This window comes from Myotis yumanensis, unplaced genomic scaffold (assembly GCF_028538775.1).
Source record: "Myotis yumanensis isolate MYYU_CA2020_CCGP unplaced genomic scaffold, mMyoYum1.0.hap1 SCAF_17, whole genome shotgun sequence".
Classification (NCBI taxonomy): domain Eukaryota; kingdom Metazoa; phylum Chordata; class Mammalia; order Chiroptera; family Vespertilionidae; genus Myotis; species Myotis yumanensis.
The window spans coordinates 15,755,684-15,782,618 of record NW_027223768.1 but is presented as its reverse complement, the minus strand read 5'-3'; the positions used below and the strand labels follow the sequence as shown (position 1 = coordinate 15,782,618).

General features: G+C 52.1%; 1 protein-coding gene across 5 annotated transcripts; it reads left to right on the top strand.

Annotated features, from left to right (window-relative positions):
• The first annotated feature begins 655 nt into the window (after window positions 1-655).
• On the top strand, window positions 656-26,585 carry SMG5 (SMG5 nonsense mediated mRNA decay factor). 5 transcript variants are annotated; one of them, XM_070396969.1, is made up of 22 exons: window positions 656-868; window positions 4,811-4,909; window positions 5,421-5,502; window positions 5,887-6,043; window positions 7,980-8,069; window positions 9,543-9,632; window positions 10,319-10,397; window positions 11,012-11,137; window positions 11,243-11,311; window positions 11,743-11,951; window positions 12,587-12,724; window positions 12,877-13,473; window positions 14,905-15,080; window positions 16,070-16,145; window positions 16,885-17,060; window positions 18,035-18,193; window positions 22,561-22,620; window positions 23,001-23,160; window positions 23,580-23,670; window positions 24,476-24,550; window positions 24,921-24,976; window positions 25,236-26,585. In XM_070396969.1, exons 1-22 carry the CDS (start codon window positions 795-797, stop codon window positions 26,105-26,107), a joined length of 3,711 nt encoding a protein of 1,236 aa, XP_070253070.1. In that variant the 5' UTR covers window positions 656-794; the 3' UTR covers window positions 26,108-26,585. The 5 variants fall into 5 exon arrangements, with proteins under 5 accessions (XP_070253070.1, XP_070253069.1, XP_070253074.1 ...); XM_070396968.1 differs by having other exon boundaries at window positions 5,421-5,544; XM_070396973.1 differs by having other exon boundaries at window positions 5,421-5,544; window positions 24,921-25,059; window positions 25,236-25,402.
• Window positions 26,586-26,935: the final 350 nt, after the last annotated feature.

The window sequence follows — 26,935 nt, the reverse complement described above, 5'->3', positions numbered from 1 at the left end:
CCTTCCTGTGGAACCTCACCTCTAAAGTCATTTGAGCTTTGGGAGGGAGGGTGTCTGGGTTGCCCATCTTTGTATCTCCAGATCCGGCTTTGTGGCTGGAAAACGGCGGGTGTGCAATAAATGTTTGGGCTGGAAATGTTTGGGAGGGAAAGTTGGAGGGCCGAGGCACTTACAGAAGGTTCATGTCTTGGAAAGCCTTACTCTTATGTTCGGCTCTTTACAAGAACACTTTCACATACACTTCTGTTGTTTGTTTAAATAACAGAAAAAAGAGAGATCTGGAATCACTCTACCCAGTAATCTGAAAGAGACTTGGTTCAACTGGTCGGGGGTGGGTGGAGGAGCAGAAGGATGGACTAAATAACTTCTGTAGGGACGAGGCAAAGTCAGCTCCTAGCCAGCTCCTAGCATGAGCCCATCCAGCTTGGTTTCAGCCCCCTGCCTGGGTACATTGTCCGTTTTCTGGTAGCTTTGTCAATAAAGTTTTTCTTCAGGGCTTGAAGAAGCCGGAAAAAGGTTAAGCTGCCGCTGCCCAGAGTTAGTTCGGGCAACTTCCCGGGAGGGAAAACGAGTATCGCGAGATTTGGCAGCCGTCGGTCACTGGCCCGCAAAGGTGCAGCCGATATCGCGAGATTTGCCAGGCGGAGGAGGAGCTGTCGCGGGCAGCCGCCTTACAGCGATGGCGGCCGAGCAGGGCCGGCCGTGGTGGCGGCTACGGTCGGAGACTGCAGTTGTGGCTGTAGCGGTGGGCGGCGGGAGCCTGTGACCGGGAACCATCTCCGGATCCGGGCACCATGAGCCAAGGCCCCGCCGCAGGGGAGAGCAGCGAACCCGAAGCAAAAGTCCTTCACACTAAGCGGCTTTACCGGTGAGAGGGGCCGGGGCGTGCGTGCACCTGCGGAGGGAAGTAAGGGACAGCGAGGGGTGGGGCCTCCGGGCGGGCGGACCCCGGGTGCGGGGCTGGGGTGCGGGCGGTAGAGGAGGGTGCAATTTTGGAGGGAGCTGGGGGCGGGGGCGGGGCCCCGTAGCCCGGGATGGAGCTGGAAGCGGGAATTGGGTGGGTGGGAGGTTTGGATGGAAGCACGTGGAGGAATCCCCTACGCGGGGCGCGGTGAGCCCGGGGCGGGCTCCGAGCCTTGCGGATTTGGGCTAAGAAGGTCTAAGAAGGTGGGGATTGAGGGGTTGGGAAGGTGAAGGGTGGAGTCAGCGCTGGAGGGAAACCCGGCGGAGAATGGCGCTAAGAACTCCGTAGGTAGGGCTTCCTGGGAAGAGCCCTGAGCTGAGATCGAGAGCCCGGTTCAGGTGCCTGCCTGGCCGCCTCGCACTGTGTGACCTTGGGCCCGCGCTTCCTCACCCTTAAAAGGGAAGGTTTGGACTTGACACATTCTGCAGCCTCTCATGGCTCTAGTTTTTGGGAATCTGAACGAAAAGAAAGGCCCGAAGACGGTGTGTTGGCCTGGAAGGGCCGTAAAGGACTTGGAGTCCAGAGCGTTCTTGGTCATGGGAGCCCATTTCTGGGCACCTGGGGACTCCTGGGTCCTGCCTTCCTCCAGCCTCATGGCCAGGCAGCCACTCGCGCTCAGCGCCTTCAGCCCTCTGTTGGGAACAGGCCGGCAGGAGCTCTTCCCACCCGGGTCAAGGATTTTTTGTGCGGGGGGCAGCTGGAGCATGGGCTGTCGAACCGGATCGGAAGAGAACGAACATAGAGATGAGGTTGAGTTCTCTGCTTTCTGGTAGGGAGGGCCGCTTTCATTGGGCTCAGGCTCTACTGAACAGAACTGTTCGCATGAGAAGACTGCCCTCCGAGCCCTTGGCCCCCTCTTGACAGCCAAAGAGTCGAGAGCGTGTTGCCTTTTCCTCCTGTGAGTAGGCACACTGCCCGCCCTGGCTTTATGCATCAGAAGACCGGGGAGTAGAGGCTGCTCCCAGAATAGAAAAGTGACCCAATGCCTCAGTGCCCGGGCTCCCACTGTGGCTGCCCCAGCATCCGGGCGAGGAGCTGGCTTGGGGGGTGGGGGGGGTGGGGGCACCTGTGCCTTGTGGTGCTGCTGTCAGTGCTGCCTGTCAGACAGCCTGTGCAGTGGCTGCAGGCTTCCTTGCCTTCTGCTTTTGGTAATGGCTCTGGTCATCTTTTGTCATTCTCAGATGGAGTTCTTTCTCAAGTCACTACCTGACTGAGTTAAGCCGATGTGCTTGCGCGTGTGGCTCACATGGGTGCACCTGGGTATCTCTCTGCTTGTAATTGTGTGTTGTTGGCTCTGATGGGGTGGAACTGGGAGGCAGCAGGTCTCTGTTTTTGTTCTTTATTACAGCAGTGGTGATTGGCGGAAGGAACTGGAAGAGGGGAGATCTGATTTCTCTGCCCAACATAAGTGTATCGTTGGCCTATCTCACTCTGAGCTTTCGTAAATTTGGGTCATTCCCATAGTGTAACTGTTTACAGAAATGAAATTCTGAAATGTTTTAAGCCCTTTAGGAGAAAAGGCAACTGGAGAAGGGATGCTGGAAGGTACATAAGCACCAATTAATTAATTAGGCCAATTAACTTCTAAAAAAATATTTTTATTTTTTTAACACTGTGCTTGGCCTGGAATTATAGTAGAGAAAGAGGCACAGGACAGTTTTTGTGGAGGAGTTTATGGTCTGATGGGGAATGGAGAAGAAAGTCCTGAGTCCTCTCACGTTTAAGAATTTGCAGTTAGAACTTAGAGCAGTGGTTGTTAGCATTTTTTTTTTTTTTTTTTATTGAGAATCTCTGGAGAGCTCTGGAACCTGTCCATAAAAATACACAACGTGTACGCACTCCTTACATCTACCCCTGCCCTGAGGACTAAGCTGGTACAGAGTAAGTCACTGACGGCTGCACGATGCTGCCCTGGCATCCAGGGCCAGGCTGGCTGAAGGGCTTGGCTCCCACCTCTATGCAGCCCGGAAGGTGTTTGGAGAAATGCTGAGCTCTCAAGGTTGCCTGGGAGAAGGCCTTGACTACCATCCCACCCACTCATCCCATTCATCTGGTCCTCACTTTGCCCTGGAAAGGGCAGCTTTTAGTGCTGTACCACCTGAGCCACCACAGGTGCTCACCTGCTGTGGCCCCCTTTCCCCACCCAGGAGCACACGGTTTAGTTTTCGGAAACAATCTTGGATTGTTTTAGGCATCATCACTCTTAGGTTTTGGTTGCTTTTGTGTCCAGAGCTATGCCTGATTCATTTGTTCTTACAGCTGCTGCCGGTCATCCTCTGGGTTCTACTCATCCAGAGATGACACCTAGCCATCCAGAGCGTTTCCTTGGCCTTTCTGTTAGTGCCTGGGGTCTCCTCAGCCTTACAACGAGAAGGATGGGGATTTATCCTTACTGAACACTTAACTGTGTGTGAGGCACTGTTACGAGTGCTTCTTATATTAACTAATTTAATCCTCACAAAATAGGTGATCATGTTATTCCCAATTTATAGATGGGAGAACTGAGACATAAGGAAGTTAGGTATTTTCCCCAAGACCACAGCTGGTAACAGTTAGAACCAAGATTTGAGCCCAGGCAGTCTGGTTCCATAACCTAGACTCTGTATTAAACAATTCCTTCAGCAGAATCCAGGATTCCTTAAGATAAGGCAGCTCAGGAATCCCCACCCTACATTCCCATTCCCCACTATTCCAAGGCAGAATTTTATACTGGGAATGCCTTTCCTTTCTGTCAGAGGTAGTAAGCCCTTGCATAATAAGAATTTATTAATTCCACCATTATTTATTGGGTGCCCACCATGTACCAGTGCTGTATATAAATTATTTTATTTAATTCTTACAATAGTACTCTAGGTAGCTGCTATTATTTTCTCCATTTTTTTTAAAAAATATATTTTATTTATTTTTTACAGAGAGGAAGGGAGAGAGACAGAGAGCTAGAAACATCGATGAGAGAGAAACATCGATCAGCTGCCTCCTGCACATCTCCCACTGGGGATGTGCCCGCAACCAAGGTACATGCCCCCGACAGGAATCGAACCCGGGACCCCTCAGTCCGCAGGCCGACGCTCTATCCACTGAGCCAAACCGGTTTTGGCTGTTTTCTCCATTTTTATGGATGTGGTAACTAAGGCTTAAAGAGGTCAGGTAATTTGCCGCCCAAAGTTACAGAGTTAGTAAGGCACAGCCAGGGTTCAAACCCTGTATTTTCTGCCTGGGATCATAGCCTATGCTCTTTCCATTGGAAGAGTCTACCTTCCCTATCACAGGGTTTCTCTTCCTTGACACTTGACATTTGGGCGGGATAGTTATTATGGTGGACTGTCCTGTGTATTATGAGGTGTCTAGCAACATCCACTAAATGATAGTGGCAGCTCATCTCCATACCCCCAGTTGTGACCATCAGAAATGTCTCTGTCGCCGAAACCGGTTTGGCTCAGTGGATAGAGCGTCGGCCTGTGGACTGAAGGGTCCCAGGTTCGATTCCGGTCAAGGGCATGTACCTGGGTTGCGGGCACATCCCCAGTAGGAGGTGTGCAGGAGGCAGCTGATCGATGTTTCTCTCTCATCGATGTTTCTAACTCTCTATATCTCTCCCTTCCTCTCTGTAAAAAATCAATGAAATATATTTTTAAAAAAAGAAAAGAAATGTCTCTCATTGCCAGCTGTCCCCCGGGGGTGCAGCTCTATCTAGATGGAGACTTCATTTTGTTTTGTACCGAGTGCAACCTGCAACATTTTCATTTCTGCCCCCTAATTCTTTAGCTTGTCCTTTAGGGTCAGTGCCCAGCATCCTAGGGGGACCATACACATGGCTGAGGGGTCGTTTGCCTGTATCCCTTGCAGGGCTGTCGTGGAGGCTGTGCATCGACTGGACCTCATCCTTTGCAACAAAACCGCTTATCAAGAAGTGTTCAAACCAGAGAACATTAGCCTGAGGAACAAGTAAGCTGGAGAGAGGTTCTTCTCGCTCTCTTCATCTAAAACCCTGTCACACATAGACGCATGTTCTTACCTTCTGTCCTCATGGCACAGTAATGGGCTGTGAAGGCTCTGGCCCTCCTAAGGGAGGAGACGGGGATCCCTCACTGTTTTCAGCTTCTGCATCTAACAGACTGGTGCCAGAGAGTGGCATTTGAGTTGGGGGAATTGGCCAGACCATACTCACAGTGAAAGGAAAACGAGGGGACAAATAGGCAGAGAAGAAAGGAGGGAAGTGTGCAGGGGAAGAAAATGAAGTTTATTCAAATTCTTACTGCTCCCGTGTGTCTTTTGGGGTTCCTACTGCCTTCTAGCATTACTCTTGTCCTGGGTCGTACTGACTGAGCCTGGATGTCGATTGGGGGGGCCCAGAGATTTGTGGGTAGGGTGTTGACAAATGCTTCCTTGCCCTCGGTTCTTGTGTCCTTCACCAAGGAGTGAGCCGTCTCTCTCATGCTCCTCTGCACCCTTCCAGGCTGCGTGAGCTCTGCGTCAAGCTTATGTTCCTGCACCCAGTGGACTATGGGAGGAAGGCTGAGGAGCTGCTATGGAGAAAGGTATACTATGAAGTTATCCAGCTTATCAAGACTAACAAAAAGGTAAGGGGAGATCTAGGTCTTGGGAAGAAATGTGTCTAAAGAGGAGAAGCTAAGGAAGGAAGAGACAGCTAGGAATGTGGGCCGGAGCATGGTTGGAGATGGGGGAGCCAAGGAAGAGATGTCAGAAAGGAGGAAGGGCGTTAGATAGAATTAGGAGGGGAAGGAGGGGGGCCTGATCCCAGACCTGAGGGGGTGGGGTAATGTGTGACTGAGAGGAGATGTGGATAAAGTTCCAGAGCTAAGAAGAGAAGTTTATTTCCTCAGTGAGATGGAAAGCTTATGGAGGGGAGCAGTACTCTGAGCTTGATACTTAGCCACCCCCCTCCCTTTCCAACTCCCTAGCATATCCACAGCCGGAGCACCTTGGAATGTGCCTACAGGACACACCTGGTGGCTGGCATTGGCTTCTACCAGCATCTTCTTCTCTATATCCAGTCCCACTACCAGCTTGAACTGCAATGCTGCATCGACTGGACCCATGTCACCGACCCCCTCATAGGTTAGTGAAGTCTGAAGGTGGACTTGAGGAACAAGTTCATATGCCTCTATCTCTGTCTTACCCCTCAGGGTTCCTGTCACCTGTGACCCAGCCAGGCAGAAAGCATTCTGGCAAGACCTACAAATGGTTCATGAAGTTTGAATTTATCCAAGCAAGCATATGGGTTAGGGTGAAGATGTTAAGAAAGACAGAGACCTCTGTTGGTCTGGGATTGTGGGCTGATGCGGAGTGAGGAGGAGGAGGGATGGAATGATCTAGAGTAGGCCTGGCACTGGAAGATGGTATTAATAGAATTTGTTTTCTTCTCCCGTTGAATTTGGCTGGCACTGTTTCTTTGAACTTCAGAGATTGTTTCCTAGTGTTTGAAAGTATTGAAAATTTTAGAAATGTTGGGGATATTATGGACATTCTTTCAACATAATGCAAATCTCTTTTCAGCCAGCTCAGGCACTGGCAGCTGTAGTTTATACCTTCTTTTCTAGTTGGTAACTTTCTCTTCAATTTGGCCACCCTTTAGTGCTCCTTCCCTCTTTCTCCAATTACCTTTGTTCTTTTTTTAAAAAAAATATATTTTATTGATTTTTTATAGAGAGGAAGGGAGAGAGATAGAGAGTTAGAAACATCAATGAGAAACATTGATCAGCTGCCTCCTGCATGCCCCCTACTGGGGATGTGCCCGCAACCAAGGTACATGCCCTTGGCTGGAATCGAACCTGGGACCCTTGAGTCCGCAGGCCAACGCTCTATCCACTGAGCCAAACTGGTCAGGGCTACCTTTGTTCTTTATACTTCCTTCTTTCCCCCAGCCCTATGCCCCTGCCCTCACCAGGTCATAGGCATGGTGTGTCAGAGGTGAAGGTTGTGTGTGTGCTGCCACACGGAAGCATTTTCTGGTCAGAAGCACAGCATAGCACTGTATTTTGTGCATTTAAAACCATCGTTTAAAAACAAAACAACATTCCTCTGAGACAGCATGCTTAGGTTTTAAATGAGATGGCTAGAGGGTTCATAGCCTAAAAAAGATGACGAGCCCTTACTTCAAACAGTTGGTTCCCCAATCCACTTTAGTTTTCCTTTTTATTGATGTTTTCCCCATTCAGCTAACTAAGAGGTGTCTCTGTAGAAAACATAGGAAGAGCTTTTCAGAATGGGGAGCTGCACACCCAGGAGAGTGGTTGCAGGTGGAGTAGACAAGAGGATGCTCTGGAGCCAGCCTGCCCTTTGAATCTTGGCTCTGCCACTTACCCACTGTGTGACGCATTTCCTCAGCTACCACCTCATGGGGCCGCTGTGAACTCAGCTAAATTCGTATTGTAAGACACTCAGACCAATGCCCAGCACAGGAGAAACTGCCTCTCAGCAAGTCAGGCTTTCTGAACTGAAGTTACAGGCGGTGAGAGCCGGCCACCACCATCCTCAGGCAAGGCCAGCGCACCTTGTCTCCTTCCGGGCTAGACTGCCATCTGCTGCCGTGTCCTCTGTGGGCCTCCTCTCCCAGGCAGAAGCCAGGAGCATTTACCTTGGTCTCATCACATTCCTTTCCTCTTGGGCAAGTTTCCCTTCTTTACCCAAACTTTTGCCTTTATGTGGGGATCTTCCACCCAGGGCACCCACAACTGTCCTGACACTTGAGCCTCACCTCTTCTTCCTTTTGAAAGAAGTCTTCCTATGATGACCTTTCACGTGACCTTCCCCCAGGGAGCTATCCTAAATTGAGGACCCTAGCCCTTCTCTTCCGTTTCTTTTTGTCCCGTGAATGAGTCCTCCCTGCAAACCTGTGTCTCTGCCTATGTCCTGGATGAGTGTCTTCTCCGTCCTATGAGACAGTGTTCCAAGACTAACCCTGGATTCTTGTTCCTTTCCCCACCTAGGAAAGGTACGCCCCATAGGTAGGGGAAGAGGGGTGGGCTCATAATTTCTCTCCTTTCTCTCTCAGGATGCAAGAAGCCAGTGTCTGCTTCAGGGAAGGAGATGGACTGGGCACAGATGGCATGCCACCGATGTCTAGTGTACCTGGGCGATTTGTGTAAGAAGATGCACCTTTCATTTTCTCTGTTTAGGCTCAGGACAGGCTCAAGCTGCTTCAGTTTGACATGCTTGCTCTAAGAGCAGAAATAGTTTGGGCCTGATAACGTTTTCCTTTTCATCTGTTTACAGTGTTCCCTTTTCACTGCTCTTCTGTAAGTTGGAGAGGATCAGTGAATACGGGAAGAAGGAAAATGTTTTTGAATTTTGCGAAAGTCAGGGTGATAACTCTGTTTCAGTGGTGTGTCTGGAAGCTTTACATGTCTCCTTTTAAAAAAAAAAATCTCTATGGACTCTTAGAGGGATTGAAGTCAGGCCTCAGGGAGGACGTACTTGCCTGACAAATATTTCTCAGAATGGAAAAGTACTCTCTTTATGGCTCCTGGGTCTCTAGTCCTAATAGACAAAGGGTGCTCATTAGGCGGTCTGTGTGTGGCTGTTGGGTGCATTATCTTTTGTTGACTTGAGGCTTCTCTTCCTGCCCTAAGCCCACTCCTGGAACCCTCAGAGGCAGGGTGCACAGAGAGAATCAGCTGTTTCTCATGAGACAGACCAAGGATCAGTAGTAATGTCTCCTCTCTAGAACTGAGCAGTTGCGTTAGAGAACCAAGTTATCATAGGTCTTTCCAATTAATTATATATGCTGTAGCTTACCTTCATTGGCAAGAGATAAACAAGAAGAGCCTGTTTACTTTACACACACTAAATAGTCTCTACATTTTGAACTTAGCAGTGAGGAGGAGAAAATTGAATAATGTGCCCTTAGTCATGCACATTTAAGATCGCCAGAGTCCTGGCCGGTGTAGCTCAGTCGGTTGAGCATTGTCCCTTGCACCGAAGGGTGGCAGGTTTGATTCCCTGTCAGGGTGCTTATGGGAGGCAGCTGATCCATGTTTCTCTCATTGATCTTTCTCTCTCCCTAATATAAATTAAAAAAAAAAAAGGCTGAGCCAGAGAGCCCTGGTGGCATAGCTCAACTGGTTAGAGCAGTTGTCGGCAAACTGCAGCAAACTGCAGCTCGTGAGCCACACGCGGCTCTTTGGCCCCTTGAGTGTGGCTCTTCTACAAAATACCACGTGCCGGCGCGCACGTACAGTGCGATTGAAACTTGGTGGCCCATGCGCAGAAGTCGATATTTTGTGGAAGAGCCACACTCAAGGGACAAAGAGCCGCATGTGGCTCGCGAGCCGCAGTTTGCCGACCAGTGGGTTAGAGCATTATCCTGAAATGCCAAGGTAGGTTCGATCTCCAGTCAGGGCACATATAAGAGACAACCAGTGAATAAAATGGGTAGAACAATAAATCTCTCTCTCTCTCTCTCTCTTTCTCAAATCAGTAAGTTAAAAAGCCTCCTAGCTCAGGTGTCTTCCTTCCAGGTTCTTATTACAGCTCCTCAAAATGGACTCCCAGATGAGGGGAGGTTTTTCTGAAATATGGAATCATCGTGTTTCTCTTCCTCCTCTCTCTCCTACAGCACGATATCAGAATGAATTAGCTGGCGTAGACACCGAGCTGCTCGCTGAGAGATTTTACTACCAAGCCCTGTCAGTAGCTCCCCAGATTGGTAAGTGAACCCTTGCTTGGGCCTCCCAGCCAGCATCATTTCCCAAGAGGAAGACAATGTTGAGATGGCAGGCAGGCCATACTCACTTTCCCCTGGGTCCTTACCTCGCTCAGGTCTCTGTACTTCACCTTGGTTATGCATTCTCCCCCTTGTACTGCACCCTCAGAAGATGGTGGAAGGAGAAGAGAAATGGGAAAGTCTTGAACTAAGAAGGAAGGAGGCAGAAAAGGAGGAAGAGAGAAGAGGGCTTTCCTGTCCCTGAAGTCTGTGTAGAAAGCAGAGACTGTACTTCATCTGCCCCCACAGGAGACAAAATAAGAGAAGGGATTAGGCTCCATCACAGGGAGAGAGGGGGATTAGAGGAAAGAGATATCAGAGGTGAGAAACTGAGTGGGGTAGGGGGAAGGCTCCATGGAGTTCTGTCAACCTTGGAAGAGCCACAGCTACCGCTGAAGGAATGGGACCCATCAGTGCTGAAACCCTTGGCAGGCCAGGCAGGAATAGGCTAATAGGAAGTGAGTCTATAATCAATAACCCCCTGGTGAAATAAGATTAAGCTGCTAATCACCTAGACACCTGCAAGCCCAACCCTTCCCCCCAAGAGTTCTCTGGTGCTTACTTTGGTTGGGCCTGGCAGCTCTGGGTGAGTATTGTGGCTACAGGCTGTGTGACTTCTCTCTCCCCAGGAATGCCCTTCAACCAGCTGGGCACCCTTGCGGGCAGCAAGTACTATAATGTGGAAGCCATGTACTGCTACCTGCGCTGGTGAGTATTTGCCACTCTTTCCCCAGCCCTGTTTCCTTGGCCATACCATCCCTGCTTCGTTTTCTCTCTTCCCTTCCTCCCTTCTCTAGCTCCCGCCTGATGTAGGGGAATCCTAAGATTGAGGGGACCCTCCTGTCAGGGCCCCTTGACGCTCCTGCTGCTTTTTATACAGCTACCTGGATTTGTAGGCACTTGGGCAGCTAAATAGCTGTCCACTATATTATGCAAAATACAGGATTGCTGTTTTAAAGAAGGAAATACATTTGGCAGAGTTGATGAAATGTTACCAAAGTATCCTCAGACAGGAACCTCAGAATTGTAGAGCTTCAGTGTTTTGAGGTGACAGTGATGATATGTAGGGGACCAGCTTCCCTGGATCTGACACAGCTGTTACAATAAAAGTTGGTGTATGCGCGTGTTTTATTAGGAGAGAGAGCTTTCACCCTGAGTGTATATGGAAGGGGAGGCTGGGGCAGCCTTTATTTACTAGAAACATTGTATTGTAAATCCTTGGCAGAGTGACATTTCCCTCTTCACCCCTCCCCACCTTACTCCACCCCATCCCTTCCGTGTCCCTGCCAAGACTCAATAGCTTGCCTCTGTGTCTCCTTCAGCATCCAATCAGAAGTGTCCTTTGAGGGGGCCTATGGGAACCTCAAGAGGCTGTTTGACAAGGCAGCCAAAATGTACCACCAGCTGAAGAAGTGTGAGACTCGGAAACTCTCTCCCAGCAAGAAGCGGTGAGCGAGGCTGTGGGAAGGAGGGGGTCTTTCTGCATTGGGTGCAATAGGGCCACAGGGACTCGGGAGCCACTCACCATTTACCCGGGGCTCCTCTCATTTCAGATGTAAAGACATTAAGAGGTTGCTGGTGAACTTTATGTATCTGCAAAGCCTCCTGCAGCCCAAAAGCAGGTGAGTGGGGGAGAGCATGCGCAGGAACTGTCCTGTGCGCCCACCCATGACAGCTTTTACGGAGGATGCTTGAAGAGGAGGGAGTGGGCTGCTGAGTTCTGCCTCTCAGGTGGAAGTTCTCTAGCTGGTTAGCCTTTTCTTGGCATCCCTCACTGTTTGGCCCATTCTCTGGGCAGCTCTTCCTCTGGCTCAAAATGGGCTCTTGTTGGATGTTGAAGGAGCAACTGAATGGAAAGCCCACTCACATCGCTTCCACTTTGCGCCTGCCCTTCCCTGTTATTTTGTCTGCTTTAGAGATCAGCTCAGCATTGTGCTCTGAAGTTTCCCTGCAGGATTCCTTAGTCTTTTTTCGGAATCCTATATTCCCAACTCTTTTTTTCCTGCCCCATCCTCCATCACTAACCTCCCTTATTCCTCTTGCCCTTCCATAGCTCCGTGGACTCAGAGCTGACAGCGCTTTGCCAGTCAGTCCTGGAGGACTTCAACCTCTGTCTCTTCTACCTGCCCTCCTCACCCAACCTCAGCCTGGCCAGTGAGGATGAGGAGGAGTATGAGAGCGGATACGCTTTCCTCCCGGACCTTCTAATCTTTCAAATGGTCATCATCTGCCTTATGGGTGTGCATAGCTTGAAGAGAGCAGGTAACTTCCTGGGTCCCTCTTTTCCCCTCCACTGGCTTCTGGGATCCTCACTACCCTTTTCTGCAGCTTCTTATTTATCAGCTTCCTTCCACAAGCAGCCCTTTCACTACTGTGTCACTGCTTAGCTGTGGGAGAGTAAGGGACAAGGTGCCTTACCCTAAGGGACCTGCTGATGAATGAACAAGGCATAGCACATCCCTTTCCCCTCCTCCTCACTCCCTCTCACAAACACACACCCCTGGCCAGGACCCAGGCAGACACAAGGGTCAGTTCTGCAAACTTTCCTAGTAGAGGAGGTGTATATAGAACAAGGTTGGAAGGAAGGTGAGGAGAGGCAGGGCCCGATGTGAAGGTGCTTGGGGTTTGGGGAGGAGCCTGTGTGAAGGCATCAAAGCCGGGGAGGATGAGATGGGACAAGAGGATACGCTTACGTGAGGAAGCGCCGGGTGAGCCTGCGCCTTCTAGATTACAGGATAACAGTGCAGAGACCTGAGAAATTTCTTACCTTAGAAGAAGCTTTGAGAGGTCGTTTGATCCTTGGAAGGATTGAGAATAGGTGATATGGGGTTGGAATTGATGGTTCCCCCTCCTCCTCAGGGCCCTGGGCCCCTAATGCCTGGCTTTTCTGGCTTTAGGATCCAAGCAGTACAGTGCAGCCATTGCCTTTACCCTGGCCCTCTTCTCTCACCTCGTCAATCATGTCAACATACGGCTGCAGGCTGAGCTGGAAGAGGGGGAAAATCCCGTCCCGGCGTTCCAGAGTGATGGCACAGGTACAGGCCTGGGGGAGGATGTGACTGGACATGTGAGCATGCGGATCCAGGAAGGGGAATCCCGGGTTGGCGGGTGATGGTGTGTAGGGTACCTTCCAGATTTCAGCTTCCAGTTTGTCCCTAGGCCCCACCTGACCAGCCTCTTTCCACAGATGAACCAGAGTCCAAGGAACCCTTAGAGAAGGAGGAAGAGCCTCCTCCCATAGCACCTCAAGTGGGCGAGGTCAGGAAGAATCGGAAGTTCTCCCGCCTCTCTTGCCTCCGCCGTCGCCGCCGCCACCGCCACCTGCCCAAAGCTGGTGATGATAGTGACCTGAGTGAGGGCTTTGAATCTGACTCAAGCCATGATTCGGCCCGGAACAGTGAGGGCTCGGACAGTGGCTCCGACAAGAGTCTTGAAGGTGGGGAGACAGCCTTTGATGCTGAGACAGACTCGGAAATGAACAGCCAAGAGTCCCGATCAGACCTGGAAGACATGGAGGATGAGGAAGGGACCCGGTCCCCAGCCCTGGAGCCCCCTCGGGCTAAGTCGGAGGCTCCTGAATCCCTCAATGGCCCTCTGGGCCCCAGTGAGGCTAGCATTGCCAGCAATCTACAAGCCATGTCCACCCAGATGTTCCAGACCAAGCGCTGCTTCCGACTGGCCCCCACCTTCAGCAACCTGCTCCCCCAGCCCACCGCTGACCCTCACACCTTGGCCAGCCACAGGCCCTGTGTCAATGGGGATGTGGATAAGCCCTCAGAGCCAGGTACGTTAGCCTCTTTCTACACCTCCGTGCCATCAGCATTCACCTGAGAGGCCCCTGTACTGTCTGTGTGCGCACCTCTCACCCCACCTTTGCCGCCTTACCTTGGGTCCTCTGCACAGCCAGGAGTTGTTTCCTGAGAACCCTTCTCTTGCTCACTTCCTCATTCCCAGCTCCCAGCCTCCTTCCTGGTTTTACACCTTTTTCCCTTCACGCTGCCCTGTGAGTTTGGGGTTTGCCTCTCCACCTGACAAGTGCAGCTACGTTTCTTTCCCTGGTGCCTTCCCAGGTCCCGCCAGGGCTCCTGGAAGTTAGAACAACCAGTGGATTAGAGTGAGACTTATCTTCTGAGTGTCTTCCCCGCAGAGGGAACACCCAGGCAGCAGCAGTGAGCACTGCTTGAGTCTCCTCTGTGCCAAGCACTAGGCTGGACTTTCTGCAGGTATTGTCTTACTTAACTTTTACAGCAACCTGCTGGAATAGTTACTGTTCCTCCTCTAAACGCTTTACCTCCAGGTTGCTGTGCATGGTGCTCCTTCGGTCTGTAGCATATTTTCCCTCTCTTGTCCTAGCCTGTTGCGTGGCTAATTTTTACTTGCTGTATAGATTTTAGCTTGAAAGTTACTTGGTTTGGGACTTCACGGTTAGGTTAGATTTTCTTTCTGTGTGTTCTTATAGCCTCTGCACTTAGGACACTTCTGGCCCTTTCCCCCTCAAGTGAAATTATCTATCGATTTGTCTATCTCTCCAACCAGCCTGTGAGCCTCCTGAGGGCAGGAGAGTGTATGTTTTATCCACCTGGTGTGTGGGTGGGACTAGGAAATAGTGACCGAATAAGAGAAATGAGGAAACATGCTCAGTGTTCTAACCTACAAAGTTGGAGTTACAAGTAGTTGTTTTAATTTTGTGCCACTTTTCTCCCTCCCTATAGCTTCTTTATATCTGCCCTGCCCTGCCTTCTAGCACAGAGTAAGCACTTCATAAATATTGTTTTGAGTATAGTTGTAGACCAGTCTCACAAATTAGCTTGAGGCTAAAAGAATCATTTTAAAAGACACCAGGCTCATGCTTTAAAAGCAGCCAGTTAATGCCCGGCCGATGTGGCTCAGTTGGTTGAGCATTGTCCCATGCACCGAAAGGTTGCCTGTCCAATTTCCAGTGGGGGCACATGCCTGGGTTGTGGGCTCGATACCTGGTAGGGGGTGTGCAGGAGGCAGCTGGTCGATGTTACCCTCTTGCATTGATGTTTCTCTCTCCTTTCCTCTCGAAAACAAAAAATAAAAAATTATGGGCCCTCAAAAACGAGGCAGGAGTCTAAGTAATTCCCTATCTTTCATATCAAAATTCTTCAAGAGTCCAGGCAGGGTGCCCCACAGAGCTAAGGCCTGTTGTCTCACACCTGTTAGTCATCCCTGTTCTTTTCATCCACCCCAGCCTCTGAGGAGGGATCTGAGTCAGAGGCGAGTGAGTCCAGTGGGCACTCCTGTCGGAATGAGCGCAGCATCCAGGAGAAGCTGCAAGTCCTGATGGCTGAAGGCCTGCTTCCTGCTGTGAAAGTCTTCCTGGACTGGCTGCGGACCAACCCCGACCTCATCATTGTGTGTGCACAGGTGTGTCCCTCCACTGCCTTGTCAGGTCTCAGGGCGTTGGGGGAGGGTGTCGGGACGCGGCCTAGGAATCCCACCCAATGGTCTGGTAAGAATTGTTGCCAAGCACCCCTTCTCTGCTGGGCTCTTAGACTTTCTACAGGAGAAGGATTAGGCCTGACCTTTGGCCTGGAGGACTGTGATCTGGAATACAAATTGTGTGGAAGGGAAGTGAGAGAGCTGCTTACTCTGCTTTGTGTCTCCAGTGCCAGAGGTGGTGCCTGCCATTAGGATTAATGTTGATGAGAGTATGTGTTCAGAGACTCGAGAAAGGAGAGCATACTGAATAGGGATGGAAGCGATGGGAATGGTGGGAGTTCCAGACAAGGGTAGGGCGGCAGCTTAGGGAATCGCTTAATCGTGCAGCTGGGATGGTGTCAGGGACTGATGGCTCGGGGCTGGCTGGGGCAATGGCGGCCTTCTTCTCAGGCTCAGAATCTTGGTCTTGACAAGAGCCTCTAGAGCCCGGAGGCTTTTATCCAACGTTGCTTTGTCGTACGAGCACACGTGCCCTGTGTGGGTCCCTTCTCCCTGCAGGTTGCCCTAGATGAGAGAGTGGTCAGGGCCAGGCACACCCTTGGGTGTGTGCTTATGTCTGATGACAGCTTGGTTACTTAGTCACTGTTTGTCATTGAGGGAGGTGAGGTAAGGGAGATGTGAGGTCACATCCCTAAGTAGTGTCCCATGGGGCATGGTGAGGGTGCGTGCGGGGCAGGGAGAAGTGCTCAAATGCTCTGGCTCCCCCACCACGGTCCAGAGAGGCCTTCCTGGCCTCCTGCCTTCTCTGTGAAACCTTCCGTTGGAGGTGAAGTTCAGCAAGGCTCCATGGGCTCCCTGTTTCCAGGTCTTCCACAGACCCCCTTGGCCGAAGGCCTCTCAAGGGTGTGCTTTTCTTGCTCCTGCCGTCCCCCACACTGCCCTGGCTGAGGGCCTCTTCTGCCCTCTCTCCCCAGAGCTCTCAAAGTCTGTGGAACCGCCTCTCTGTGTTGTTGAATCTGTTGCCAGCTGCTGGCGAACTCCAAGAGTCTGGTAAGTGAGTCCCTGGCACTACTCTCCTTTCCCCTCTCCCTCATTGGCCCCTCGAAGCCCATCCCCCTTCCTGGTAACCCTGCCCTTGGGGTAAGGAGGTTAATGGTATTCACTGCCAAGCCTCCCTCACACATAGCAGTCATTGTGGCCTTGGCCTCTCTGGTTTCTCGCCCCAACACTGCCCCACTGTGGGCAGGTGGCCTGGTCTGCCAGGGAGTGTGTTCCCTGGGGATGGCAGTGGAGTGGGCAAGAGCAGAGTGAGGGGAGCCTGGAGGCCAGCCCCAGGCACTGGTGCCACACTGGTGCCTTGGTCATTGAGAACTGACCTTGACCTCCAGAGTTCATCTGTCTGGCTTGTTCCCTCCTACCACCTTCTAATTGGAAATCTCCACCTTCTCCTACCACTGGACTCACCCCAAGGTTATTCCTTCCCCCAGAGCCCCTCCTCTCTCTGTCAACCTAATGTAATTAATTGCGCTGTGGTCAGGGAGCCTTAGCCTGAGGCCTCCTGGTTCTCCCCACCTGCTCTGTTCCCCCAGCCCTTCCAGCTCTGGGCTTCTAGAGCTCTGCCTGACAGTCCCATGTGTTTGTCTCTCTCCTTTCCTCCCGCCATCTCTCCCCCCATTCTGTCCTAGGGGTGTGTCCTATCTCATTAGCCTGGGCATTTCCAAACAAGGCGATGTCCCTCTGCCTAGGGCTCCCACAGGGCAAGTGGTCTCATGTGTCCTCTTTTCCCCAGGCCTAGCCCTGTGTCCTGAGGTCCATGGGCTTCTTGAAGGTTGTGAACTGCCTGACCTCCCCTCTAGCCTGCTGCTTCCAGAGGACATGGCACTTCGCAACCTGCCTCCCCTCCGGGCTGCCCACAGACGCTTTAACTTTGACACGGATCGGCCCCTGCTCAGCACCTTAGAGGAGGTGAGGACATTATTTCTCAGGCCACAAGCTGTGTTGTTGGTCAGACACAGCAGCAAAGCAGGGGCTCAGAATTGGGGCAGGAAAGCACCCCCCCCCCCCCCCCTCTCATCTAGGCAGGGCGAGTGTCCTTGGGGTTACAGGCTGAGTCCTTTATTCAGTGAGTTGTTTGAGTCTTTCCTTCTTGGCAGATTGTCCTTTCACAGGTCGGCTGGTGGTGTCTCCTGTTGTGGAACAAGCCTTCCTCCCCTTTCCCATCTTTTTTTCCTTTGTAGAGGACAGAACAAGTGAATTCTAGGGCTTTGAAATCCTTTATCAGTCTCTTTCTACTGTGCGCCATCCTTCTCTGAATTGAACGTCAAGCAATCGAGAGAATTAGAGCTGGAAGGGCCTATGCTGTCCACTTAGTGCAGTGACTTTTGCCCTTGAATCTGTGTCACTACATGGGCCATCTGGGGGCAGCAGAGGGAAGCCAAGCAGACAGGCCTCCCAGGCTTCTGACATCTTTTGGTTGCTCCCGCTGTAGCCAGAGCAATTTGGCTTTAGTCTGTTTCATGCTTTAAGGTTCCAGATAAGATTTTTGTTTGATGGGGAAGAAGGGTTCTGCTGACAAAAAAATACGTTGGAAATGTTGATGTAGTTCAGTCCCTCAGTTTACACCCGAGGAACTGAAACTCAGAGGAGAGGGTGGCATTAGAGCCAGGTCTCCGCACTCCCAGCCCAGTGCCGGCTCTTTCTTCTGAGCCCGAGCCCTGGTGTTTGGGTCCTGTGAGTCTCCTCGCCCTTCTTGCTCATGCCTCGTCTGGCAGTTGGAGGCTTTGGGCTTCGGTGCTCCTCTTTCCCACCCCACAGACCATGAGCCTTTCCAAGGAGCACTTGTTGCTGAGGTGGCTGGCACAGTTGGGAGGCAGGAGGGCGGGAGGCCTGAGAGCAGCCCTGCTCAGCTGGGCTGGGCTCCCGTGTGTGTCTCCTCACAGTCGGTCGTGCGAATCTGCTGCATCCGCAGCTTTGGCCACTTCGTCGCCCGCCTACAAGGCAGCATCCTGCAGTTCAGCTCGGAGGTCGGCATCTTCGTCAGCACGGCGCAGTCTGAGCAGGAGAGCCTGCTGCAGCAGGCCCAGGCCCAGTTCCGCATGGTGAGTCAGCCCCGCCCCAGTGCTCCCACTGGGCTCTCTGAAACCAGAGGAAGAGCCTCACACTGGCGGCCCTTGACTGAAGAATGTGGTGCTGGGGCTGGGGAAACCGAGCCGAGGGAAAGAGGAGGCAGGGAAGGGACCTGAGGGATGGCTGATGGGCAGGAATGAGAGTTGCTTTGAGCAGAGGCATGGCCCTGGCCAGTATCCAGACTGCCTGCGGGTTGAGGGACATCACTGTCACCTCTGTGTCTGTGAATTGAGCAAGTCACTGGGAATAGTAGGATCAGCTTTAGGGGATTGTTGTGAAGATGGAATGATAGTACCTGTGAGGCACCTGGCACATTATCACAGCAAATGCTCCTTTCCCTCCCCTTTCCGAGGGATGAAGACTGAGGAATGGAAAGGTATAGAGCAGCGGTGGGGAACGTCTAGCCCAAAGGACATATAATATCCTCAAAATCATTTGGTCTGGCCCTGCCAAGGCAGTAGGGGTGAGTTAATTAAATGTTTGGCCAAATATAGCAGGCTAATATTTTTTAAAATATTTTTTTTTATTGATTTCAGAGAGGAAGGGAGAGAGAGTTCAGCCACTGAACTACACAAGCTGGCTTAGCTGGCTAATTTTTTTTTTTTTTTAATCCTCACCCGAGGATATTTTTCCATTGATTTTTAGAGAGAGGGAGAGACAGAGAGAAACATCGATGTGAGAGAAACACATCAATTGGTTGCCTCCTGCACAAGCCCTGACCAGGGCCCAGGCCGGGGAGGAGCCTGCAACCAGGTAATTGCCCTTGACTGGAATCGAACCTGGAACCCTTTGGTCCGCAGGCTGATGCTCTATCCACTGTGCCAAACTTAGCAGGACTAGCAGGCTAATTTTTAAGTTGATAATTTTGTATGACCTTCGAATGATGTCATAAATATCTGAGTGGCCCTTCGCAGAAAAACGGTTCCCCGCCCAGGAATAGAGGGATCTTGGTATCAGACACCATGCAGAAAGCCTCCCATCCCAGGCTTGATCCCATCCACAGAGTCCCAACCCGGAGGAAGTGGCCTATGTTACCTCTTTTCCATTCAGTAATTCATTCCATAAATATTTATTGAGAGTCTGCTCTGTGTCAGGCTTGTCAGTATTCTGGTCACTGACAAGCCCCGAACAAGGCAGACTTTTTTTGTGAACAACAGTCTGGGTTCCACAGTGGGGCCTGCACAGCCCTGGGCTGTGTTGTCCTCCCTGAGCTGAGGGGGGTAGTGGTGTCTGGCACAGGAGGCATGGCCACGGGGCTCGGCAAGCCCATGTTCTTCCTTCCTTAGCCCCAGGCTTCCCTACCTACCTCTCTGAGCACACCCTTCCTGCGGATGGTCTGCTTGTCTGTGAAGGGGTACAGGCTCCCCAGAAACTCCCTTCCTTGTTGTCTTAAAAGCAAGGACATTTTGCTAAAAACAAACCCTTTGTGTTAAGGCTTTTATTGCTGTTCCATAGGAGAAAACATGGGGTTACAAAAATAACTATGGGGAAGTTGCACAGCTTCAAAAAAATGTTCAAGTTTTTGCAGGCATTTCCTTTAGCCTGAAGTTCTTGAAGGCTCATCCTGGGGGGCAGGGAGTATCTGAGAGCCCCTCTCATGTGGTGTTGGACACTAAGACCAAGCTGGACATGGGCCACATTACCTGCTGGGGCTGCCTCCTGCTCTGCCTGAGTCTCAAGCTTGCACCCAAGGGGTTTATTCCCTCGAAGTAGCGGCAGTGTGGTCATTGTCATGTTGCCATGCCACCTGTCATTTCTTGAGAGCTTTCTGTGTGCAAAGCTGGGCTTGCATGTGACATCTCGTTTAACCCTCTCAGCAGTCCTGTGAGGTGGGTGCTGCATCCTCATTTTATAGATGAGAACGCGCCAAGGCTCTGGAATTGGATAGTCTGAAATTGTTCTTATTGTAAGCTGGAGTGGTGCTCAGCTTTTTAAAAAATATATATATTTTTTATTGATTTCATAGAGGAAGCGGGATGGAGGGAGAGAGGGAGAGAGAGAGAGAGAGAAAGAAACATTAATGATGACAGAGAATCATTGATTGGCTGTCTCCTGCATGCCCCCTACTGGGGATCGAGCCGCCATGTGTCCTTGACCACCATCGAACCTGGGACCCTTCAGTCCGCAGTCCAACAGCTCTATCCACTGAGCCAAGCCAGCTAGGGCCGCACTCATATTTTAAAGCACCACTGCACTGATACCACTTTATTCATCAGAGTCTTCAATGGCTCCCCATAACTTTTAGGGTAAGTTCCTACCCATAGCCTCATCTTTTATACCATACTAGGGGCCCGGTGCCCGAAATTCTTGCATGGGTAGGGTCCCTAGGCCTGGTTGGTGATTATGGTCGATAGGGGCCTTTCTTTGTTCCGCGTCGCCCCCTGCTGGTCAGCGCACGTCATAGTGAGCAATCAAACTCCTGATCTCCCAGTCGAACTCCTGATATATACAGATTAAGTAATTTTTTAAAATATATTTTATTGATTTTTTACAGAGAGGAAGGGAGAGGGATAGAGAGTCAGAAACATTGATGAGAGAGAAACATCGATTAGCTGCCTCCTGCACACCTCCTACTGGAGATGTGCCTGCAACCAAGGTACATGCCCTTGACCAGAATCGAACCTGGGACCTTTCAGTCCGCAGGCCGACGCTCTATCCACTGAGCCAAACCGGTTAGGGCCAGATTAAGTAATTTTTACTTCACCCAGAAGCCAAAGGAAAACCATCAAAGGACTTTCAGTCAAAGCCATCCATGATGGGATATCAGCTGGTTTTTGGAAGATGCCTTGGTTACAGGCAGAAACAATGGATTGGATTAGAGGCAGAGACCAGTAAGGAGGTGGTTATAATAGTCAAGGGTGGGAGGTGCTGGCTTAGAGTAGGAGATGGAGGGATGCAGAAGGATTTGAATGAATGAATGAATTAATATAACATTTTTATTGATTTCAGAGAGGAAGGGAGAGGGAGAGAGAGTTAGAAACATTAATGATGAGAGAGACTCATCGATTGGCTGCCTTCTGCACACCCCTCAATGGGGATTGAGCCTGAAACCTGGGTATGTGTTCGTACCGGGAACCGAACTGTGACCTGGTTCATAGGTTGATGCTCAACCACTGAGTCACGCCAGTCGGGCCTTGAATGATATTTTATTTTATTTTATTATTATTATTTTTTAATATATTTTATTGATTCTTTACAGAGAGGAAGGGAGAGAGATAGAGAGTTAGAAACATCGATGAGAGAGAAACATCGATCAGCTGCCTCCTGCACATCTCCTACTGGGGATGTGCCCGCAACCCAAGTACATGCCCTTGACCGGAATCGAACCCGGGACCCTTCAGTCCGCAGGCCGACGCTCTATCCACTGAGCCAAACCGGTTTCGGCTTGAATGATATTTTAGAAAGTACGATTAACAGGACTGGGAAGCCAGTAACTGCTGGGGCTGAGAGAAGGAAAAGTCAGCCACCTCAGCTTTCTGACTTGGTTTACGTACCAAGTTGGGGAATACTAAAAAGAGGAGCAGGTTTTGAGGAGTAGATGGGGCTGCCAAGTAGGCAGTTGGATATGTGGTTCAGGGTGGTAGGTCGAGGCTGAAACAGGATTTGAAAGAAATTGGCAAGTGGCCTGGCCAGTGTGGCTCAGTGGTTGAGTGTCGACCTATGAATCAGGATGTCATGGTACGATTCGGGTCAGGGCACATGCCTGGGTTTTGGGCTTGATCCCCAGTGGAAGCAGTGATTCTCACTCATCATTGATGTTTCTATCTTTCTCTCCCTCTCCATTCCTCTCTGAAATCAGTAAAAATGTATTAAAAAGAACTGGGCAGATGGATGGTGATAGAGGCAGGGGAATGTTTTAAGGATGAAGGTCAGCAGAGGAGAGAGAGACAAGGTCCCTAAGGAAGGGGTAGGTTGGGTATGAGCTACAAAGCACAGGCAAAAGGATAGTTTTGAGGAATGCTTTAAGGATGCTTTGGAATATTAGAAGGAGGGGAAATGGATGGAAGGACTTAATCATATTTTAGCATGGGGTGCATGGGGAGTATCTATCCCCGGGGAGGGAGGAGGCCGAGGGCAGAGCTCAGACGCTGAGGCCCAGCCAGGTGCTGTCCTGTGCCGTGAGTGCCCGCTGTCTGCTGCCTCCCTCCTGGCATTGGAACAGAGTGAGCAGTGTTTTTCTCCCGTGCTTCTCTTCGCACTTAGCGGGGTCGGTGGAGAGCCATACCTGCTTCAGACCGCAGCTCTCTTCTTGGTCTGACCGCTGGGGGAAGGAGTGCCGCCTCAGCGCCTCGCCCCAGGCGTAGCACTTGGTCCTTAGCACTCGGTGTTTCCCTTGTAGGCGCAGGAAGAAGCTCGGCGGAACAGACTTATGAGAGACATGGCCCAGCTGCGACTTCAGGTGCTCCTCCTCCTCCTGATCTGGTTATTGCCTACAGCCCATTGGCAGGTCCTCACCCCTCCAGCTGCAGCCCCCCTGCTCCCCTGGGGCCCCCCACTTTGCCCAGATTACTCCCTTCCTGGCCTCCCAGATCGCCTCCTGAAGCCCATTCTCCACAGGGCCTTGCCGTCTGGCTGCTTTCACTTCTGCCTCTTTTTCTTCTCTTTCTCTTTACTTTAACCCTTGTTTCTGTCTACTTTTCCTCCAAGGTCATTGGTAGAAGGAGTCCCCTGTCCCTGGGGCAGCAGGAGGAGCCCTATAAGAGCCCCTTTGAGAACCATTTTCCCCCTGCCAGGCTGTGGAGCCCACACAGCTCCACCCACTATGCCTTCTCTCACCAGCTCGAGGTCTCTCAGCTGGAAGGGAGCCTACAGCAGCCCAAGGCCCAGTCAGCAATGTCACCCTACCTCGTCCCTGACACCCAGGCCCTCTGCCACCACCTCCCCATCATCCGCCAGCTGGCTACCAGTGGCCGCTTCATTGTCATCATCCCAAGGACAGGTGAGCATACTGGGGAGGTGGGAGGACAGATAGAAGGTGGCTAAAATAAACTCTGGGCTTGGGATTGAGAGACCTTTATTTGGAGCCCAGTTTATACACAGTGGCCTTGGTCAAGTGCTTTCAACTCTGAACCTCAGTCATTTCATCTGTGAAATGGGCATGATCTCTTAAATCCTGACTCACAAGATGGTTGGGAGAAACAGAGGAGAATATCTAAATGAAAGCAATTGGTAAATTGCCAAGTCCATGACTGGCAGAAGGTCATACTTTTGAAGGACTTCAGGAGCCGTCGGAGCCACGGTCCATCCCTTCTTTTCCCGCAGTGTATGCTGGAGGAGCTCAGCCACTGCCTGCAGAGAGCCGTGTCACACTCTGAGTTTATATGTTTTGTCTCCCCCCTCCCCCGCCTTGCCCGCTAGTGATCGATGGCCTGGATTTGCTGAAGAAGGAACACCCAGGGGCCCGGGATGGGATCCGATACCTAGAGGCAGAGTTTAAAAAAGGAAACAGGTGAGTGCAGGCCCACTGGACCGGTGCTGAGCCCGTATGCGTCTCAGACAACAAATGCTTGTGTGTTACTGTGGATAAAACACACACTTGCAGTCCCTGCGCACAGTTTGCTCACTGCTGGGGAGGGAAAACCGAAGACCTAATAAGTCAAGGTCTTAGGTGCTGAAATAGAGGGTGATTGGGGGGGCCAGGAGCTGTGGGGGGAAGCACTGACCTGCTGTCCATTTGCCGGGGCGAACATGAGATCAGCATCTCTGGGGAGAAGGGAGCAAACCCCAGCTCCAGGCTGTGGGCACTGTTGCAAGCGTTTCTCCTGCTCACAGGGTTGGGACTGTGCCCAGGTTTGCTAGGGTGGCACTGCTTTCTTGGGGCTTCCTGGGGCTTCCCACCTCCCACTGAAGCCGTGACGATCAGACCGCAGCATGTAGGTGCTCGGCCCACACAGGCCTTTCCTTCTGGCCTCCCTGCTAGCTGACACCCCCCAAACCCCACCCCACATCTGCCAGGAAGCTGTACAAAGCCTACTTGTTTGGACCTTGTCTCCAGAAGCCCTGACTTGAAAAGCATCTGCTATTTCTCCCCTCCCAACTCCCCCCACTGGGAGGAACCGAGCAATTGATGTTATCAGGAAGAAAAGCGAGCCAGCGGCCAGGAAACTTCGAAATGGCTCCCAGCAGACCTGTGATGGGAGAGATGGGCCCCCTCCCTGCTCCCTAGAGCTAGGCCCCTGAGCCACAATGGTCTGCTTTGTGTGCAGTGCCCTTGCTCCTGTGCCCCCACCTCCACTCTCCTGTGTTCTTTGCAGGTACATTCGCTGCCAGAAAGAGGTGGGGAAGAGCTTTGAGCGACATAAGCTGAAGAGACAGGATGCAGATGCCTGGTAAAGTTTCAGCCCCTCCCCCTAGAACCTCAGGTAGCCTGCCTGCTTCGCTCCTCTGCCACTCCCTGGGAGAGAGGACAGGGCCAAGGAGCTCTGGCACAGGTGGCAGGACCTGCCCGGGCCTCCTGCAAGTCCCCTTGGAGGAAGGAGTTGCTCCAGCACCCGATTCCCTGGGGCCTTGAGATGCTCAGGCTTGGTGTCCTCAGTGCGCCTTTGCCCACTCCCCATGGCACATCCTCCAGTGCCAGCTTCCTCCTGCCTCAGCTGCCTGGTTGCTCTTGCTCCCTAGCTTCCCCTGTGCCCTGGAAATCCTGGGGTTTCGGCTGTGCTAATGCCCAGGCTTGGCCTACCTTCCTCTCCTCCCCACCAGGACCCTCTATAAGATCCTGGACAGCTGCAAACAACTGACTCTAGCCCAGGGGGCAGGTGAGGAGGACCCAGGTGGCATGGTGACCATCATCACAGGCCTTCCACTGGACAACCCCAGCATGCTCTCGGGCCCTATGCAGGTGGGTTAGCGGGCGAGGAGAGGGGCCTGGAATGGGGAAGAGGTACCGGAGAAGGCTCCCTCCTCAGACCTCCCGGGCAGTGGCCCTTTTCCTCTTCCATCACCCCTTCCCCTCAGCGACTTGTCCCATAGTTCAGGAGTCAGACTCTCACCCATCTCTCTTGCTCCCCTCCACAGGCAGCCCTGCAGGCCGCTGCGCATGCCAGTGTGGACATCAAGAATGTCCTGGACTTCTACAAGCAGTGGAAGGAGATTGGTTGAGACTGATTCCCAAGCCCTGCAGTGGGGCTGACTCCAGATCTCTCCTGCCCTCTCTGGCTGCTGGGACCACCACCTGTAGTCACCCCACCACAGACTCCCGCACGCACTCAGGAAGGAAGCCCAGCTGCACACAGGCTGAGGGAGGGCCCAGGAGCCAGCTGGGAGGGTGGGCACCCCCTGTTGCCAAGACGACGTCAGGAAGTGAGGAAAGTATTTGGAGCAGGAGAGGCCTGTGGGCCCCTAGTCAGCCTTCCTGCCTCAACCCTCCTGCTGTCCCCAGAGGCGGGTGGCAGGCGTGGGTGTCTGAGTTTCACTGGCGTGATTCCTGGACCTCTGAGGGGAAGGGATGCAGAAGAGGCCCTTCCTCACCTAAGATGGGGGGTGGTTGGGCTAGGAGTTTGGACCCTCCAGTCCTGGGGAAGAGGAGGCAGCACCAGGTATCTGGGTGGTTTTCTGCAGACCCTGCCCTCCTCAGAGACCACCCGTTCTCATTTCCCCTTGTGGGGCCTGGGCAGCTCTGGAGCTTTGGGGACTCTTCAAGAAGAGGGGCCTGGAGCTGGCTGCACTGGCAGGGGGCCGGGCTTGCATCCCTCCCGTGCTGCTGGGGCTGCACACCCAGTTCCCCACTTCTGCTCTCCCTCTGCCTAGCTTCCCGGGCAGGGAGCAGGCCTCACCAGCTGTGGGCAGTCTGGCCTGTGTGCCAGGGGGGTGTTCTTGTGCCCACCAGTCCCACAGTCACCGTGCTTTGTGCTCTTGGTTGCTGTGCTGCAACAGTGGGATGCCAGTAAGAAGAGAGGGGGATGCAGTCTGAGGCCACCACCCCCTTGACTAGACAAAGGAGAGGCCTCCTGAAGCTGCCCAGTCAGGGCCCTAATCCTGATGGGCTTCCTGCTTCGCCCTTCCCCAGGACCAAAGGCCTGGTGGGGCTGAGCATGGGGCTAGCTCTTGGGATGTGGAGGTGACTGTGGAAGCAGAGATCATGAATAGCTCAGGACAGTGAAGGGAGCAGCAAGAGTGGGGCTGTGGGTGACTGGCCGGGATTGCCTTGGCCCCTCCCCCAGGGGTTGAGGGTGGGGATCTCAGCTCTGCTGTCCCTCACCCCAGCACTAGCCTAGCTTCCCGGGCTGTTCTCAGAGGAGAGCAGACATCCTGCCTCCTTCCTCCAAGATAGCAAGTCTGGGACAGCCTGGGGGATAGGGTCACCCCCCTCCCAATCTCTGACAGACTGAGGCTAAAGCATCATTTAATAAAGACCCCTGAAGCCCACTCCCTGTCTCCAGGTGCCTTTCTGCAGTTTTATTGGGATGTTGGAGATGGCGTGCTAAAAAATGGCATTTTGGAAAGATTTCTTGTAGGTGAATGAATGCATTGAAGCAAGAAGTTTGGAATTTCAGCAAAAGCTCCAGACATAGTGACATTGTCAAGTTCCTTGATCCTGTAAACAGCTGGTGCCTTTGTAAGGGTGATGGGTGAAAACAGGATTTTGAAGGCCACGTTTGCTGGGACTTGTTTGCTGGGTCCTTTGAATCGGGAAATTTCCTCAAGGGAGCAGGGGATGAACCTTGAAGCCAGATTCAATCCCTATCCCTCTGCAAGGACTGGTACCTTAAGTGCGT